Source organism: Condylostylus longicornis, unplaced genomic scaffold (assembly GCF_029603195.1).
Source record: "Condylostylus longicornis isolate FDR11 unplaced genomic scaffold, ASM2960319v2 ptg000030l, whole genome shotgun sequence".
In the NCBI taxonomy this organism is placed as follows: Eukaryota; Metazoa; Arthropoda; class Insecta; order Diptera; family Dolichopodidae; genus Condylostylus; species Condylostylus longicornis.
In genome coordinates this window covers 1,355,997-1,373,466 of record NW_026577999.1, presented here as the reverse complement: position 1 = coordinate 1,373,466, position 17,470 = coordinate 1,355,997, and the positions used below count along the sequence as shown (strand labels likewise).

At 25.9% G+C, this 17,470-nt stretch overlaps 2 protein-coding genes across 8 annotated transcripts in view; both read right to left on the bottom strand.

The window, feature by feature from the left end:
• Positions 1-17,470, bottom strand: part of LOC129607919 (probable WRKY transcription factor protein 1) — a 139,523-nt gene that overhangs the window by 59,265 nt on the left and 62,788 nt on the right. For 4 of the 7 annotated variants that reach the window (XM_055519173.1, XM_055519179.1, XM_055519174.1 and 1 more), the window contains 2 exons: positions 14,486-14,524; positions 8,852-8,875 (listed from right to left, as the gene is read on the bottom strand). The exons of 1 other annotated variant lie outside the window; for it this stretch is intronic. In XM_055519173.1, the coding sequence (XP_055375148.1) occupies positions 8,852-8,875; positions 14,486-14,524 (63 nt within the window). The remainder of the gene's footprint in view (positions 1-8,851; positions 8,876-14,485; positions 14,525-17,470) is intronic. 2 more of the 7 variants (XM_055519176.1, XM_055519177.1) reach the window with 2 other exon arrangements.
• The window catches only part of LOC129607920 (nucleolin-like), a 46,026-nt gene continuing 39,305 nt past the window's right edge, over positions 10,750-17,470 (bottom strand). Inside the window, exon 3 of the mRNA XM_055519180.1 lies at positions 10,750-10,886. Within this exon, the coding sequence (XP_055375155.1) occupies positions 10,765-10,886 (122 nt within the window). The 3' untranslated portion in view covers positions 10,750-10,764. The remainder of the gene's footprint in view (positions 10,887-17,470) is intronic.

Sequence of the window (17,470 nt, the reverse complement as noted above, 5' to 3'; positions counted from 1 at the left end):
ACATATAATAGGGTTTAAATTTCGTATACATATATACTATTGCCATATACTCGCAAATGGCAACTGACTCAGTTAAAATCGTTCAAGTGCAGTTTCTGTAACAATATCTTATAGAAAAAAAACATTTGTTGCAGAATTATATAGATAGTAACCAGCTCAATAACGTGCGGAAATGGAATGTATTCTCTATGACACTATGCTGCTGGTTCGCGCTCACATGACGGGTGATATAGAAAAATGAGATAATACAAAAAATGACAAGTTTATTAAGATTTCAAGGAAATACAAAATAAAGTCAAATTTCAATTAAAATTCAGGAAATAAATTTTTTTCCAAAAAAAAAGCAAAAAATTCTAAAGATAAAAAAAAAATTAAATTAAATTTTGTAGATCGTACATATTTAGATTGTATGTGTTTCTGTCCTGTCATTTAAGCGTACTTTCAGGCATTATTATGTACATATATGTGTATTGTGTTAGTTAAATGGTGTTGACATGTTCTTTGGCATTAAATTTTTGTTTTTTGAAAATTAAAATAACATTTCTTTTTTTTTTCCATAAAATGTCTAACAAAAACTTTGTATTATATTTCAATTATATTTTGTTATTTTTAAGAATTATTATAAAAAAAAGAATTATTATTCTAAACTTCCGTACCTCAAGGAAATTTGCATGAAAACAAAAAAAGAGATTGAAATTATTAACAATAAATGTTTTTGATGAGAGTTTATACAAACATATACATGTACAATATATTTTACTATAAAAAAATTAAATAAATTTATTTTTAGAGAAAAAAATTTCATTGGAAAATAAATAAAGTGAAAGCACGTATATGTAGATATAACAATATAATATGCCAAGAATAATTTATACCCGGTGATTCTATGATTTTCTCAAAATTTTATTAAAATTTTCCAAAATATTATTTTTGTGTTCTTCTCAAAATTATTTGATAGTTGGCTAAATATGATATTGGCAAGACTGACATATGTAAATGTTTTACGTCAAATTTTCGTAGTCCGGAGTAAATACTCCTCGAGGAATTGGATGTATAAATCCGTTAAAGAATCAGATGCGAGTTCTTCAGTATTGCTCCTGGCGGTGAGAGCTGAACAGTAACATAATATGTGTATTGCAGTTTCATTATCATCTTGCAGAATCTACATTTTCGGGAAAATTCGGAAACAATTCCGAAATTTCTCCGAAAACAATAATAACAAAGGAAACCAAATTATGTACATTGTGCTATGATTAACTATTTTCACGGGTGATCGGAATGAAACTAAAAACAATAATAGTCACATAATAATTAGCCAAAATGTGATTAACATTTTCGAAGAATTTCGGAAATGGTCAGGAAACTAGGTTAATAATAATTAATATTGTGGTATAGTAGTTAATCAAATTATTGATTTAGATTTATTGTTTTCGACCAATGCCCACTTTAGCACATTATTTCATTATGATGAAATAAATCAAATATTTTTGAGAAGTAATTTTGGAAAATTACTTAAAATCACTCTGTACATAATGTGTGTATGTGTGTGTATAATTTTCAACTCATATATTCTATGTGCACATATTTGTGTTGCTTTATTGTGTTGTTGAGTGTATAAATTTAATAACAATTTACTAAATAATAAAGCAATTTTTTTTTTTTGTTGTTTTATTTTTTATTTTAAATTTTTTTATATGAATGAAAACAAACGCTTCTGAGTGTCTTCTTTTTGTCCATTTAAAATTTAAAAATTAATATTTTTTTTTGTAAAAAAGCAAAAAGGAAATCTAAAATATCAAAAAAAAAAAAATATTTTTCTTTGTGAAACTTTTTTTTTTTTTATTTAAATTTTTAAATATTATGAGAAGAGTAAACGAACCTTAAAAGTGTTCGATGATAAATGTTTCATTTTGTTTTTATTTGAAATTCCCAAAAATAATATCAAAATATTTTTAACATGACTAAATAAAAATATTTATAAGAGCCTTATACCTTATTCACACTATAGGAGACTAAAATGTTTTATTGCTTGATCAACATGTTGTCAGAATATCGAATTCATACTATAAGCTTGTTTTTTGATGACATTATTGTATTATTAATTAAAAGTTCTTTAAGAAATATGAAAGTCCTCGAGCGTAGTCAATCAGTTTTAAATTATTGAAGTTAATTTTTCAATTTTTTTTTTGATTTAACAAAAAAATCCCAATCGAACAATCGAATACATTCATATCGTTTTGTTCGAGAGCATGTTATTTGTCATAGTGTAAACAACGTATTATGCTTTATTTAACCTGTTAAAAAAATTTACCTACATAAATACTCGTATATAAAATATATAAAAAAAATTTTCTTTTGTTTTTCATTAATTTATGTATTTGTAGTGCGTCAGTAGGTATTCTTTCTATACATATGTATGTATGTATGTACAAATATATTTAGAAGGAAAAATTATGAATGCTTTTTAATTGAACACAAAAAAACAAGCCAAAGAAAAGCAAATAAATTTTACTTTAAAATTGGCAGCAATTAGGCTTGAACTTTTCCAAGTTCATGAATTAAGAACGAGTACAATGACAAATAATGTTAAAAGAAAATTTTACTTGGCAACTTTTCAAAATATTTACGTGTCATAGTTTGTGTTATAAAATAATGTAAGTTTGTGTTTACGTGAATAAAATAAAAAATATTCTTTTTCCCAATTTTTGATGATTTTCTCAAAAAAAATAATTATTTTGTAAATCTTATGAGTGTCAGTTTAAAGGAACAGTAGGATTCGTAGGTATCTTGACAGATTTGTATGAATGCTACATTGATAGATAATTGTATGATTACTATGTTTCAATACCGACTTAAGAGTTTTAGTTATATTGTATGTAGTTGTTTTAGTTCAACAAAATTTTTTAATTGAAATAAGTCCACAATATTAAACAAGAACAAAAATTTGAATTTATTGCTAAGGAAAGCAAAGAAAATGTCCACGTGTCTTATTTTAATTAAACATAAATTGTTCTGTTTATAAAAACAAAAAAAATATTTTTTTCTTCAAAATGCATCGTTAATAACACTTATAAGAATTTAAAAAATATAATTTATTCGACTATTTTAAGAAGTATGAAAACATTTTAAATAATAGCAATAAAATGAAGTATTTGTGACCGTCATTTATAAGATATGTAAAATAAAATTTACAAATACACATAACAAGTAAATTAGATCATACAGAAATAATATTAAGATTTTTAAAATAACCATAGTGATTTTAATAATTGCTTGATTCTTCTGCATATGTTTTGGAGATTAATTGACTAATTAACCATATTGTTCCTAGAAATATGCAAATATTTGAAGACAAATTAATTTAGAAATTTATCGATATATTTTTATTGTACATACATGCATATATTCAGAATAATGTAAACTTAATAGTTCTACATTTATATAATGAAAACAATGGAAGGTATGTTAAAACTTGACAGCTACGTTGACAATTTCCTTTGCTATTTTTATCGTCAAATGTGGTATGGAATAATGTGTACAGAAATTTTATGTTTTTTCTATATTATTTAAAAGTAATAAGGAAAATTTAATTATTGCCTTTTCATTATTTAATACTAAATTAATTAAATTATTAAATATGCAAAATAATGAGAAAGAAAATATTTTTAAAATATTTGGAATTTTTTTCTGATATTTTTCTTTTTTTTTTTCGTTTTTGCGCGGCATATTCAAAATATGAAATAATTTGCATCACTAAATGGAACGTCAGTTAGAGCAAAATGAAATGAAAATTAAAATTAAGGCGAAACCACCCACAAAGATTTTTATACTTTATGAAATAATTTTAAATTAGGTAAAATTAAATAAAATTTATTTATGAAATGGTACGAGTATTAAAAGTTATAAAAATTAAAATTTTGTTTTTATTTTTATTGGAAAATTTACACTTAAAGTAGATCGGCTTAAAGTAGTAGTAGATTGGACTGCAGTTTGACGTATAGCAATTACATCTATAATAATATTAAGAAAGTCCTGAGTAGCATAATGTCATGACGTATTTAAATCAAATGTTAGATATGGGTTCGAATTCCTTCGTTTTTGCACTCTCTCGTTGAGGTTTGCACCCTCTCGTTTTTACACTCTCTTATTGAAGTTTAAACTCTCTCGTTCTTGTTTCTTAAGGAACTGAAAATTTATTAATTTCACAGTTCGAAACGTGCGGTTAACATGCGGTTTTCAATAGTCATGTTTGAAATTTTACTTGTAAAATTTTAATATTTTTAATTTAAAGTATTTCCCAAATATTCAAAAAAATTTAAAATTATATTTATTGTTCATTATCATCTATTATCAAAAATAAATTTGAATATTAATTAAAATATTTTCATTCATATTATAAATTATATAATGGCTTAGATTTAGGTGATAATTAAATAAAATATTAAATTCGTTTAATTTTTGGAATTTTTAATTATTGATTTTTGTATTTAAACAATATTATAGGTGTTACCACATTTATTTTAATTTATTCCCGATTTAATTTATTTTTGCTTTTTCCTCTTTAATTATTCAAATATTTTGTAATTATTTATACAGCCATACATACATATTTTTAAAAATGTAATTTATTCTTAATTATTGATGTTTTTTTTTTAATATCCTACTGAGTTTAATTAAACATTAATTGAATATATTTTAAAACTATATGATTTATAATTAAATTCAGTAAAAATTATTTATTATCACCTATAAAATGAATATAATTATATAAAATACTTTATGATGTGTTTCAAAACAGTGATTGTACATCTAAAAAATTATTAAACAAGTAAAATCGTTTTCCGAATTGGTCCAATTACAGCAGCTGTCGTGCTTAGCAGAAAAGAAACAATATATGAAAGTGTGGTGGTGTCTGCTTTATTCGTGTTGAGAGCCTGACTAAATTAACGCAAAACTTTACTCTGAGCAAGATTGCCCAATAATCATTTCACAAACGTTACAAGTGAGTTACAGTGAAAACACCCCCCTTTAACTTTAAATCTGGACGACCAAGTGTGGCCAGCTCCCGTCGCTTCGGCCCCAAAGGAGATATTGTCCCAATGGTCGACGTCGGTCCATGCTTCTCAACCATTCAAGGCACGCAGGACCGTTGTCTTTGGCACTTCAAAGTATGCATCCGCCCTAATGAAAGAAAATGGCACTCCTCTCCGAGCGAGACCATCAGCTCTCTCATTTCCGAATATGCGCTAGTGTCCCGATGCCCACATTGAAGTTATCTTGTTATATATAGCAAGGACTATAAGAGTGTCAATGCATTCTCTTATCATTTTGAATGCCACTATACCAGACGAGAGGGACCCAATAATTTTCGATTTAGTCATGGGCTTTCATATATATTGAGAATATAGTACGATCATTATGCTTAAAGTTGTGTGCACATATGTATGAAATTTTATTTTTCTTGTTGTCTAATATCAAAATATGTTATTATTAAGGAAGTTTTTTAAGAATTTAAATAATACAAATAAATTTTTCCAATAGTTAAACGATTTTGTTTCGAATAAAATTTCGTTTTTCTCTCTCTTTCGCTCTTTCTCTAAAATATTACTTTTCTACAACTTTTATTTTATAATTTTATATTTTTTTTATCAACTTTTGGCATCTTCTATTTGCACACATAACTACATACTTATGTAAATTTTAAAGTTTAAATAATTTAAGAGAGAAATTTTTTAAAGAATAAGAGAGAATTTGTTTATATCATGTTTTATAAATAATTATTTTTATCTTATTTACGTTTTGTGTTTTTATAAAATATATTATTCTATATTATATTGTGAGCATATTCATAATATGTATATGTGACGCATTTATAATAATTATATTTGTATACAGTCGAACCCGTTTAATTGTAACATGCATATAAATAAAAGTCCTGCATATGTGTACCATACTTTTTCCACATGCAATTTCCCTAATTTTTCATGCTATTTGTAAGACTAGACTGTAATTCGCTTAGTAATAGAAAAATTTTGTAAGAACAAAAATTTTTGATAGTTCTGTCACTGCATGAAGCATTTACTTACAACTACAAGCACCAAATATTTTGAAAATTAAATGTTAAAAAAGACATTTGGTGAGCCATCCGATGTAAGAATATAGAAAAGGCAGATTAGTATTCAATATTATAACACATAAATGATGTATACACGCGTTTAATTGGGAAATTAGGGATGTGCTATAATATAATATAAACACGGATATACAGTGAAAAGAATTTTTCCCAGAAGGGTGTGCACATAAACGTATCCGACTGTATATAGAGAAAGTTTTTCCTTTTCTTTATTATTGTAAAAATAAACATATTTTTTCAGTTTAAAAGTTCATATAAGCATAAAGCCGTGACAATATACCTACATATGTATGCACGTACGTACTGTACCTTAAAAAATCATTATAAAATTTATCATAATATATAAAAAATTTATAATTTCTATATTTTAAGTTACTGTATAGATGATTTTAAAATATGCATAAAAAAAGTGAAACTATAATATTTTTTATTATAAAAGGAAAAGCAAATATTAAATATTTTGAGAAAAGAATAAAAAATTGTGTTGCTATAAAGAGAACGGAGAAAACAAAACTGAAAATTTAAAGTTGTACGAGTAGAATTGAAAAATGGATCCATAGTTTCTTAATTTATGGTTGCATATACATATATTCACAAGGACCTACATTATGTGTATAATAGTTGGTTGTCAATAACATAATAAAAAATGTACATATTTATATTGAAGTTATAAAATAAATATTGTAGACTGTATTATATATATAGTATAACAGTATAACAGATAGTATAACAGATTGTCAGTATATTGGTCTATTTCTTTTTAATGTGTGCGTTATTATCACCAAAGTTTGACATGCCGAGACTTTGAAAGAAATTTGAAATCGTAGCCCATTACAACTGAACCCGTTCTATAGCGATTAATCTAAAATTTTTGAGATTATCTTTAGAAAAATACTTAATTCTTGAAATAAACATTTTGGAGTTATATTTGAACCAAAAAAAGAATTTAGTGAAATTTACAATAATTATTTATTTTGTATTCAGAACTGCGATTTTGTGATAAACATATCAGATTCTTTTAAAATCAAGGCCCTGGGATTTCTTTAAAATTTGAATGGTGTGTTCTTGCAGTATTCATTTTCTCAGTATTTTCTCAGTATATTGAAAGGGTTATTCAGTTTAAAAAAAATTCAGTTTATGAAAGCAATAAGCTTGTCGCTGTAAATCATTTATGAGTCATAAATTATTCTACGAGTATTGCATTTTTATTTTGAAAGTCTATTATTAAATTTTATTTTTGTCTATCAACATAAATTTTTTTTCTTTTATGTATTTTATGTATTTACATATGTATATGTATACATATGTAAATAAGTATGGATATTTTACATATTTTCAAATATATTTTTTAGCAAATATTTTTCACTTGAATTTCACTTGAATAGTTTCATATATAATTAATACAATATTGTGATAAATAGAATAAAAAATTTGAATTTTCGAAAATAAAATATTTTAACACCTGTAGAATTGTAAAGTATGATTATTTTATAATGAGAAAAATATGTAACATTAAAATTCTGTGATTTTATTTTTATAATTTGGTTCTAAACGTAGAAAAATTTTTTATTAAAATTTATTAGAAAAATTTAGATATAAAAATGTAGTAAAATATGTGGAAAAGCGTGTTGCTTACATTAGTGTTCCACTGTATTAAAATTAATTGGAATTACGATCGTTTCGTTTCGAACATCTTAACGTAAAAATCATTAAAATTTCGAACATTGTTGTTTTCCGTATTTATGTAGGGCATTCTTGTGCTGGGTTCCGAACCGCAGTAATGTTGAAGGAATTGAGTTGTTGAACGAATTGGCAGAATGGGGGGGAACAGCCGACATTGTTGCAATAAATTGGTCGGTGCTTCCGCCTTTGGGGAATTGAAAAACATTATAGATGAAGAAACAAGAAGAAGGACGAATTTCCTTTGGGATGGCAGGCGAACTCGTGAAACGTAAGGGGCCATATGGCCGAAGAAGAGCGGTGCAAAAATGAGAGATCTGCGGACATTGGGCAGCAGTTCTCTGTATTGCGGTTGGTATTTTGACGGGACACAGTTTATTAGGAAAGATGGCAAAACGACTGGGCATTACTTCGTCGAATGTTTACCAAGAATGTCTAAACATCTGAGGAGTAGAGATCGTGCAACATTCGCTCTGCGAGTGTTCCGCTCTGATGCGAAGGCGAAGACGTATTTTGGGAGGATATCGGTTTGATGGATTGTAGGAGTATCCGGAGGCGGACAAGGGTGATCTCCTGAACTTTGTCAAGATACTTGAATGGATTAAGCGTGGAGAGGTGTGTCATGTACAGATGTAAATTGGCCTTCTACTGGCCTAGTGCTGGATGGCAGCGTTGAGGGTGTCACCTCATCTCTCTAACTAACTAACTATCCAACTGAAAACTTTTACTCTAAAATTTTCTCTTAACATTTATTATCATATTGAAATATTTAAATTAAGTGATATTCCCTTTTCAATATTTTAAATCACATTTTTTTCACAAAAGCAGGAATGTCAAACAGCACAATTAAATTATAGCATTTAATATATTTTATTATATTTTTATAATGCTAAAAAGCCATATTAAAAAAAATTATTTAAAAAATATAATCGTATATCAATTTTAAATGTCTATATAGAATAAAAACTCAACATTTTGATTTTTATTCTGGTATTTAAAAAAAAAAAATAAAACAAAATTGAATTTATTTAACTTTACCTACTGATTTTTTCTCTTCTGCATCTACAAAAAAAAAAGTATATAAAATTAAATTTTATTAAAAATTTATAATTTTTTTTTTCGAAAAAAAAAACATCGTGCTACTCAATACTTTTGATATAAATTCAACAGGAAAAATTTATAGCTTTCAAATACCCAAAAATCAACCAGAAATAAACATTGACTCTACTACTTTCACAATTCGGTTTTTTTAATAAGCTGAAAATTGGTTTTTCTTTTGTGGTGTACCACACCGCTTTTTATATAAAAACAAAAGCTCTTAAAACTAGAAACAAAAAAACTTGTGCTAAAATATTTAAAATGACGTTCACAAAATGCAAAATTGTACTAACACAAATACAAATAAAACAGTATAAACTATAAAGCGTTAAAATAGAGTTGTATAAATCTTGAAATTTATAATATAGATTTAAAGGTTGTAAAGTGTAGCAATTTCGGCTTTTCATTAAGTTAAAATATTTGATAAGATTCTAATGTATTCAAAACTTCCAAATATCATAAAAACATTCATAAGCGGGTCAACTGCGACTGTTAACATTATCTCAGTATCGCGGTTGATATTTTGATAGGACATTGCCATTGTCGTGGTTGTCAGGATTTTGGAATGGCAGGGTATGTGCGAGATGTGCTTGAATCCGATTTAGCAATTTTGAGACATTCTCAGTCTGTGTCTCTTTTGCCTGTGTGATATATTGTTCAATTTCACTACAAGGAAGTCAAATGATTTCTGTGATAAAAAAAGTGTTGTAAAGTGCTGCCGTCGTTTGGCTTCTTATTAGCCTAGTGGTGGATGCCGACTATTCTTACTTAACTAATTGATTATTTTATTTTAGTGTTATTATTGTTAGAAATTTCTAATATTTTAAAAATATTTGTGCATAATAATTCAAATTATATCAAGAGAGGACAAAAATTTAAAGTTGGTTTAGTAATTATTTTGATATTCTAGTTCTAGTACAAAAAATATTTTTGGATAAATTTACTTAATTTTTGTTTTAATTTCGCTAATGGTTTAAATTTCAATTAGAAACCATAAAAAAAGGGGCTCAACCATGCAGCAGACTTTAATATTATACTGATGAATTTTGATATTTTTCAGTTATAAGTTTTCAGTTTCTTTCATTATTTTTATGAATTTTCATTATTTTAATGAGTTCAATGGGAAATTTTGGGTGCAAATAAAAAAAACACCATTACCTTTTGGTTTTTTTCCTAATAATTCTTCAACTTCTTCAACTATATTATAAAAAGAATAAAAATTTAAATCAATATAGTATTTTGAAATTTAAAATTTAAGACTTTTATTTTAAGGGTTTTTCGGCAGATTAATTGGTTTTATTCTTGCGAGTTGCGGTTCATTTAAAACTGATGAGTGAATTTCTTCAAATGTGCTAATGTTAATGTGTAATTTTTCTATACGAATTATATAGCATTCGATTATATTTGATATTTTTGATTGAATTACGTTATGTCTTTATAAGCTTTCTGAAATGCAAAGTTCTAACCAATTCTTTATCGAATTTATGAGTAACAAATCAATATGCTTCTGAAAATTGATTATAAATTTGTTTTTTAAATGACTGCAAAATGGGGGAACTAGCAATGTTAAAATGTTTTCTTAGTTATTAAAAAATCGGTAGAATTCTAATTTTGAGATGATGAAATTTAAAATTAAAATTTTTTTACAAGTCTTTAGCCAATTTCATGCTCACTTTTGCAATAACACTTTGGATCGAAATGAGAAAATGTAATTCATGCAATCAATATTTTATTAATTTGGTTTGGCTGAGTTCTATCTAAAATTTTTAATTCGAAATTAATGAAATTTTCGAATATTTTGAAGAAATGAAATGGTTAACTAATAAGTATGGATTTGGTAGTTTAATTTTCATTTATGTAGAATAAATGAAAAATATTTTACCTAGCGTTTTTTTTACCGGCGCTTTTTGTACTGGTTTCGCGTATTTATCATCATCATCATCTTCGTATTCATCATCATCATCATCATCTGTTTCTATAAATATTAATTAAAATTTATTAATTATATTTTGAAATATAATATTTTCGTGCAAAATTTTTGGAAGCATTTTTTTTCAGGGTTTTATGGAGGGAATAAGCTTCATATTTTGATCTTTCATGATGTACTTTTTTTGTTTGGTGTGTAATTGGTTCATGCAATTTTATTTTTCGAAAATTACTTATAGCAATTTAGAGATTTAATAATATTTTTATTTCTTGTTTTTTTTTTTTTGGGAATCATTCACAAGCTTTGGATTTGTGTGCCAAGATTTCCAACCAACAATCTGAAATTTACTCTAAAATTTAAAAAGTCATTAAGATTAATTTATGGTATTTATGAATTAAGTGTTTAACATGATTTACGAAGTTGTGATGTAATTAAATTAGTTGTCAAAATTTTGACAGATATTTTGACAGATTCTTGGAAAATAGAATGTAAAATTGAGTTATTTTGTAAATGGAAAATGCTTGTCAGTTTAATAAGGTGAGAATTATGAACAATTTTGATTTATTGTTTGAATAATGTAAAATTTAATTATAATAATTTTAACTTAGCAACAGAAGAAGTTTATTAAAATTTAATTTAATAAGTTTACAAGAGTGATAAGTGCTGAATTGTGTAATGCAATTCCAGTGTAAGTAAGAATTTTTGTTTAAATAATATTTAGACACTTCTCGTCTTTTTCAAGTTACCAAACAGAACAAGAGCGATTTTGCGTGGCGAAAGGTCGAAATTCATATACAATGCTCTTAGATAAATTGGACTGCACAGGAAGCAAAATTACTGACTCGAATTTACGCGGTGGCGGTAAATTAGACTGAATTCCTAATTTGCCGTTGGAGTTTTTTTCTGAAATAATCCATGTCCGAGCGTGTGTAACATCACATAGAGAAAATATTGAACAGTTAATTTTGCTGTTCTACTGTTTTTCTGGTTCAACAAGGAAAATCATCCGCTATTATCTTTCATCTTTTTTACGATTTTAGTGTCCCCCCAGATTTTAAAACTCCCTTCTAACTACTTAAGGTACCCCGGTATCAATAAAAAGTAATAAATTTGACAAACTTTGAATTTTTAAAACAATTGTGTACGACGGGAGTGTTGATTAATATTTGTTTTTTTTTTTTTTTTGGTTTTGTACATGAATAACGGGAATATTAAGAAATTACGTGAAGTGTGTTGTTTCAATTCTGAGTTTTGATAAACACTTTCATTACCTTTCACTTTTGATTTTTTGATTGTCGGTGATTTATTTTCTCCTTTTATTGAAGATTGAGAGGAATTTTTGCCTGGTTCTGGAAAATTGATAATTTTATATTCTTAATTTTTACTTATTTAAAATGTGACTGCCGTTATACTACAAGTTATGGTGATAAAAGAGAAAACAAGATGAGACAAAATATTATTTTGCAATTTTGAGATTAAAATTTTTTTAAACAACGAATTCGAAAGGTACATATGTATGTATATGTTATTAAGGTGCCATTCTAAAATAAAGAAAATAAAAGATAAAGCTACATATGTACAAATTATTCAAAATAATAAATTTAAAAATTGTAAAATACTTCTTTCATGTTTTAAATCATTGTTTTATGTCATTGAAAATATCCGTAACATCAAAATGCAGTGAATAAAGTGATAAACAGATGGGTCAAAGACCAGTATTGGGACGGGTGCGGGGGTATTTGGGCCAAGAACCATATTCTTCGAACCGATGGGAACTTTTCCGAGTGTGTTTCGGTCTGAGTTGCAAACATTGAAATGTGTGTGTGGTTCGGCCTGGAAAGGGGATATCGTAGCGCTGAAATCGTTTTCAGTATCGTCCGCGGCAGTATGGGGCTGTCTTGAGAAGCTTAATGAGTAAGGCAGATGCAACGGGGTCACACTGTGTTGGGTGCCGGGCCATGTGGGCGTGGAAGGAAATTAGGCCGCTGATGCGCTTGCAAGGAAGGGGGCAAACACACCTCTCGGTTGGGGGCGCACAATAGATCTTTAAACGTTGTCTCGGTGCACTGTTGCCCCCGTTATACAAGTCTACAAACAGTGTTGCTAGTGAATAACACTGTTTGTTTTCAAAGCAACAAAACTACTGTTTGCTTTCTTACTACATGTTAGAAATTTGGATCTTCCTACATTGTACAAGTTTTCTATTCTACAATGAGATATAATGTAGTAGATGTAGTACATTAATACTGCATTTTAGATGTCAGGGTATTAGTTAAATGGTATGGTTGAAGCTCTTATATGCAATTTAAAAATCTATTTTTATACATGAAATTTAAATTGCATATTTTAGTTGAAATATTGTCAATCACATTTGAGTTCTTCAATTATTATTCAAAAAAAATTTTATAGGTATGCATCCGATGTTATTAATCCTATTACATAATAAAATCAAGCGTATATAAGAATTTTGAGTGTCAATTTCTAAAATTTACAAAAAACAAATTAGAATTTTATTTGGAAAAAAAATTTGTATGTAGGCATTTACACGAGAACGAAATATTCAATCCAAATATTAAAGAAATTTTAATTTAAATTTGAATTTTAAAATTACAAAAAAAAAACTAAAATCTTTAAAAAATAGAAAATTAAAATTTTACCAAATAATTTTTTACTTGTAGATTTTCTAACACTTGATTTTTCATCTAAAGAAAAAAGGAAACAAGAACAGTAAATTTAAATTTTAAAATAATTACTATAAAAAAACTTTATCTTTGAAGCTATGTACAAAGCAGTAGCACCACTACACATACAAAGACTCGAAATATTTTATAAGGTTATGTAAGAAAAATCACTGTGTTTGACAAGGTTAAATATCAAAAAAAAATTTTTTTTTTTGAAAATAATGAAATAATTAAAATTTTGATTAAAGAAGATTACAATTTAAAGTTATTTTAAGTAAAATTTTAAAATGTTTGATGTTGTTTAATTTTTTATAAGGTTTACGAGGAAAAATTTAATTAGAAATGTTATTTAAGTTTACATTTTACTCAGTTAATTAAATTTATTTTTAAATTATATTAAAATATAATTGTAATTTTAATAGTAAAAATGTCTGAAATATAACTACAGTAATGAAAAGAACATCAGTTGACATAGATATCATTTGCCTTTATTATTTAGGTTCGATTATTCTGCTAAACATAGGAAATAACTCCGATATAATTCCAGAAATTAATATTTACAATGGAAAACTTAAACAACTACATAACATATTATGAATTTTATCGAATTTGGGCATAATATGACCTTCATATTTACATAGCACAGAAACAAGTTTAACTTAGAGGGCTATAAGATATACAAAGCAAGCATTGCATTATCTTTTCCTTTAAACTAATTTCGGAATGATTGTATTATGATAGTATTTACAATAAATCATGGAACTGAACCAGAAATGACAGATTCAAATGATTTTTAAAAAAGAAAATTATTATTTACAATTCAGCCAATATTAGGAAAAATTTCAATAAAATTTTCATATTTCCTATTATTCCTCATATCTGAGCATTTCAACAAAAGCAAAATTTCAAAAGCAAAATCTACAAAATCTTGAGATCGCAATTTGCCATTTTCTCATTTTACATTACCTAATCCTTTTTTACTTCTTGATTTTTTAACTTTTTCATCTATAAAAAAAAGAAATAAAATTATAGAAAATTATTTTAATATTTTCGAAGAAAACAAAATTAAAAGAAAAAAACAATAAAAGATCAGAATCAAAATCCACCACCACTCTGGAAATTATAAGAGATCAAGAATCACGAATCATCATAGTTTGTATGTATGTACATTATTTACACAATATATTCAAGTTTATGAAAGTGAATGAATAATTTACAAGTTTTTATGAAATTTTTGTATAAGTGAAAATTTTTTAGCCACATTTTTGTTGATGATGCCGATCTGATTTGGTTGTTTTTTTGGTGTAAAACTTTTGCTGTGTGAAAATTGTGTAATTATTTTGTATATAATAAAGTAAATTATATTATTTTTAGTTAATGTATGTATTTAATATGTTATTATACTTGTGGTTATCATGCGGGTAGAATATAAGTTACGAAATACACAGAGTGGAATCTCAGTTGTTTTGCGCCTTGTGATTGGTTTACAATATTTGTACCTAAAATCTATTGTTATTTAACAATAGAAGTTCTTGGAAAATAGTTTTTGTGAAATAGTGTCGTGTATTTTTTCGTGCGTTTTTGAAGCTGCAAACTTATATGAATACAAGCTCCTCGTATTAAAACTGTGTTCAATTTTAATGAACAGCAATGTTTAAGATTGCAGTATTGAAATGTGATTAATTTGATTTTATTGCAAAAGTTTTCATCTTAAAAGCATTTCAAAAATATTCTAATTTTATAATGTAAAATATTAAATATATACAAAGTGCCATATATTGAAAATTTTAACATTAATCACCTTTGAGGTTTGCAACTTTCTTATTAAATGATGCATTTTCTTCCGGCTTTTCTTTAATTGGAGTCATTTTTGTATTTGCCTCTATAGATTAGATGAGAAAACAATAATAACAATATAACAATAATATTGTAAAATATTTTGTAATATTAAGCTAATTTAAGGGTATATATCAGGGATAAATGTCATTAAAAGTGGGAAAATTTACATATATTCTGCGAAGATGAAGATTTTTACAAGATATAAAATTTACAAATTAATGATATAGGAAAATTTCATTACAAAAATAAAACAAATTTTCATTTATTCACCTTTAATTTTTTGTCTGTTCAATAATATTTGTTGAACTTCTGCTTCTGTAGCATTTAACAAAAAATAAAAAAATTGTATTAATTTTATAAGAACATATTCAATTTAATACCAAATTCGAAATAAAATATCAACATTTTTTTATGGTGTATTATTTGTAATTTGTATATTAAAGCTGTAATGGGTGGGCCGTTTGAGATTTCTTTTTTTAAAAGAAGTTGTAAATATCGACAGAGAACTGAAAGTAAACGGAACAAGTCAACATTCCGGAATTTTTAAAATATGAGCCCTTATGTCAGAGTATTCCAAGACACTTCTCAACAATGACTAGTACGATACAGCACTGTCACGATACAATCACAGTAACAGTGAGAATTACTATAATCGAAATGCGAATCCAAATTCACAATCTGTAGTTTTATGTAGACAGATATTTAACAATTGATTTAGACATCCAACTGTATACCAGGTCACTTCAGCAAATAATAGACAAAAAATATTTTTCAATCAATTTTAGAATGACTAATATTTAGTCGTATAAGTGTTGTCGTTCTATATTTTATGATTAATTCAAAAAGAAATCGATAAATAAGTCCACCCTCATTTTTTATAATATTTATTAGATGTATGTATCCATAAGTATTATGTATGTGAGATATTTAAAAAATTTGTAAGAATACAAAAAATGTATTTCATGAAATTGTACAAATATTTCAAATTTTATGCAAGTGTCAAATTTTTAACATAATTATATGCTAATATTTCACAGATTAAAATATTTTTGTAATTTAGATAAGTGTAAGAAATAAGTAGATTATTTTATTGTATATTTAATTCTATGCGTATATTTGTGTATACTATGTACATTCACTATATATAGATCTATATTACCTATGGATTTTTTGATTTCTTCTTTATTCAAGAAATCTTTTCTGACATTATTATTTGAAGAATTAATATCCTTTTTTATTTCTATAGAAAAGAAATAAATATAAAATATATATTTATTATTTTTTAATAGTTAAAATAAAAGAATATGTCTACGATAAAAAAATTATATTTATGTGGAATATAATATATACAGGGGTTTGTTTGATAATGTTTGATTTAACAAATCAAACACTGACTATAATCTGATTCTTGTATGATAATAATAAGCTAATTATTTATTATAAAATTATTAAAATTACAGGTGTTTTTTTTACACTTAAATGTTTTCTTATATACTAAAACCATACATTATTTTACAGGAGATGTTGAGGTGTTCTTGCACGGTGTTGTAATGCAATGTCAAATAGTAATTATATAGACAATAATGAATCTTGACTGCTATTCAACTATATTCAAATATATTTTGTTAATTTTTATTGATTAAAATTTGCCAGATATTCATAAACATAAGAATTGATAATCATACATGTATTTTGGTATGGTCGAATAAGTATGATTTGTGTCATTATATAAAAATATGATTGAATATTATACAAAGTTTGTGATGCATAAAGAAGGAAGGAAAAAATTTGTTTCATAAGTTTCATTACGTTTACATTCTTGAAACTTTTGGTTGGTTATACAAAGGCCTCTGGCGGTCATGTAATTTTTGGCTTTGCATTATACAGTTTGATTACATTGCGAATTAATTGTACAGACACATAAGCAACTAAACTATGTATTTGAAATTACTAAATTGCAATCAGTCTGTAAAAAATTGTAAAATGTTTGATTGTTTAATTGCAGGCGATCATAAAGTTTTATGATATGTGAGTTCTTGAGTTTAAACCAATGCAATACAAATAAGCAATCAAACAGTTGCAAAATTAATAATTATGCATGTTTGCCAGGGT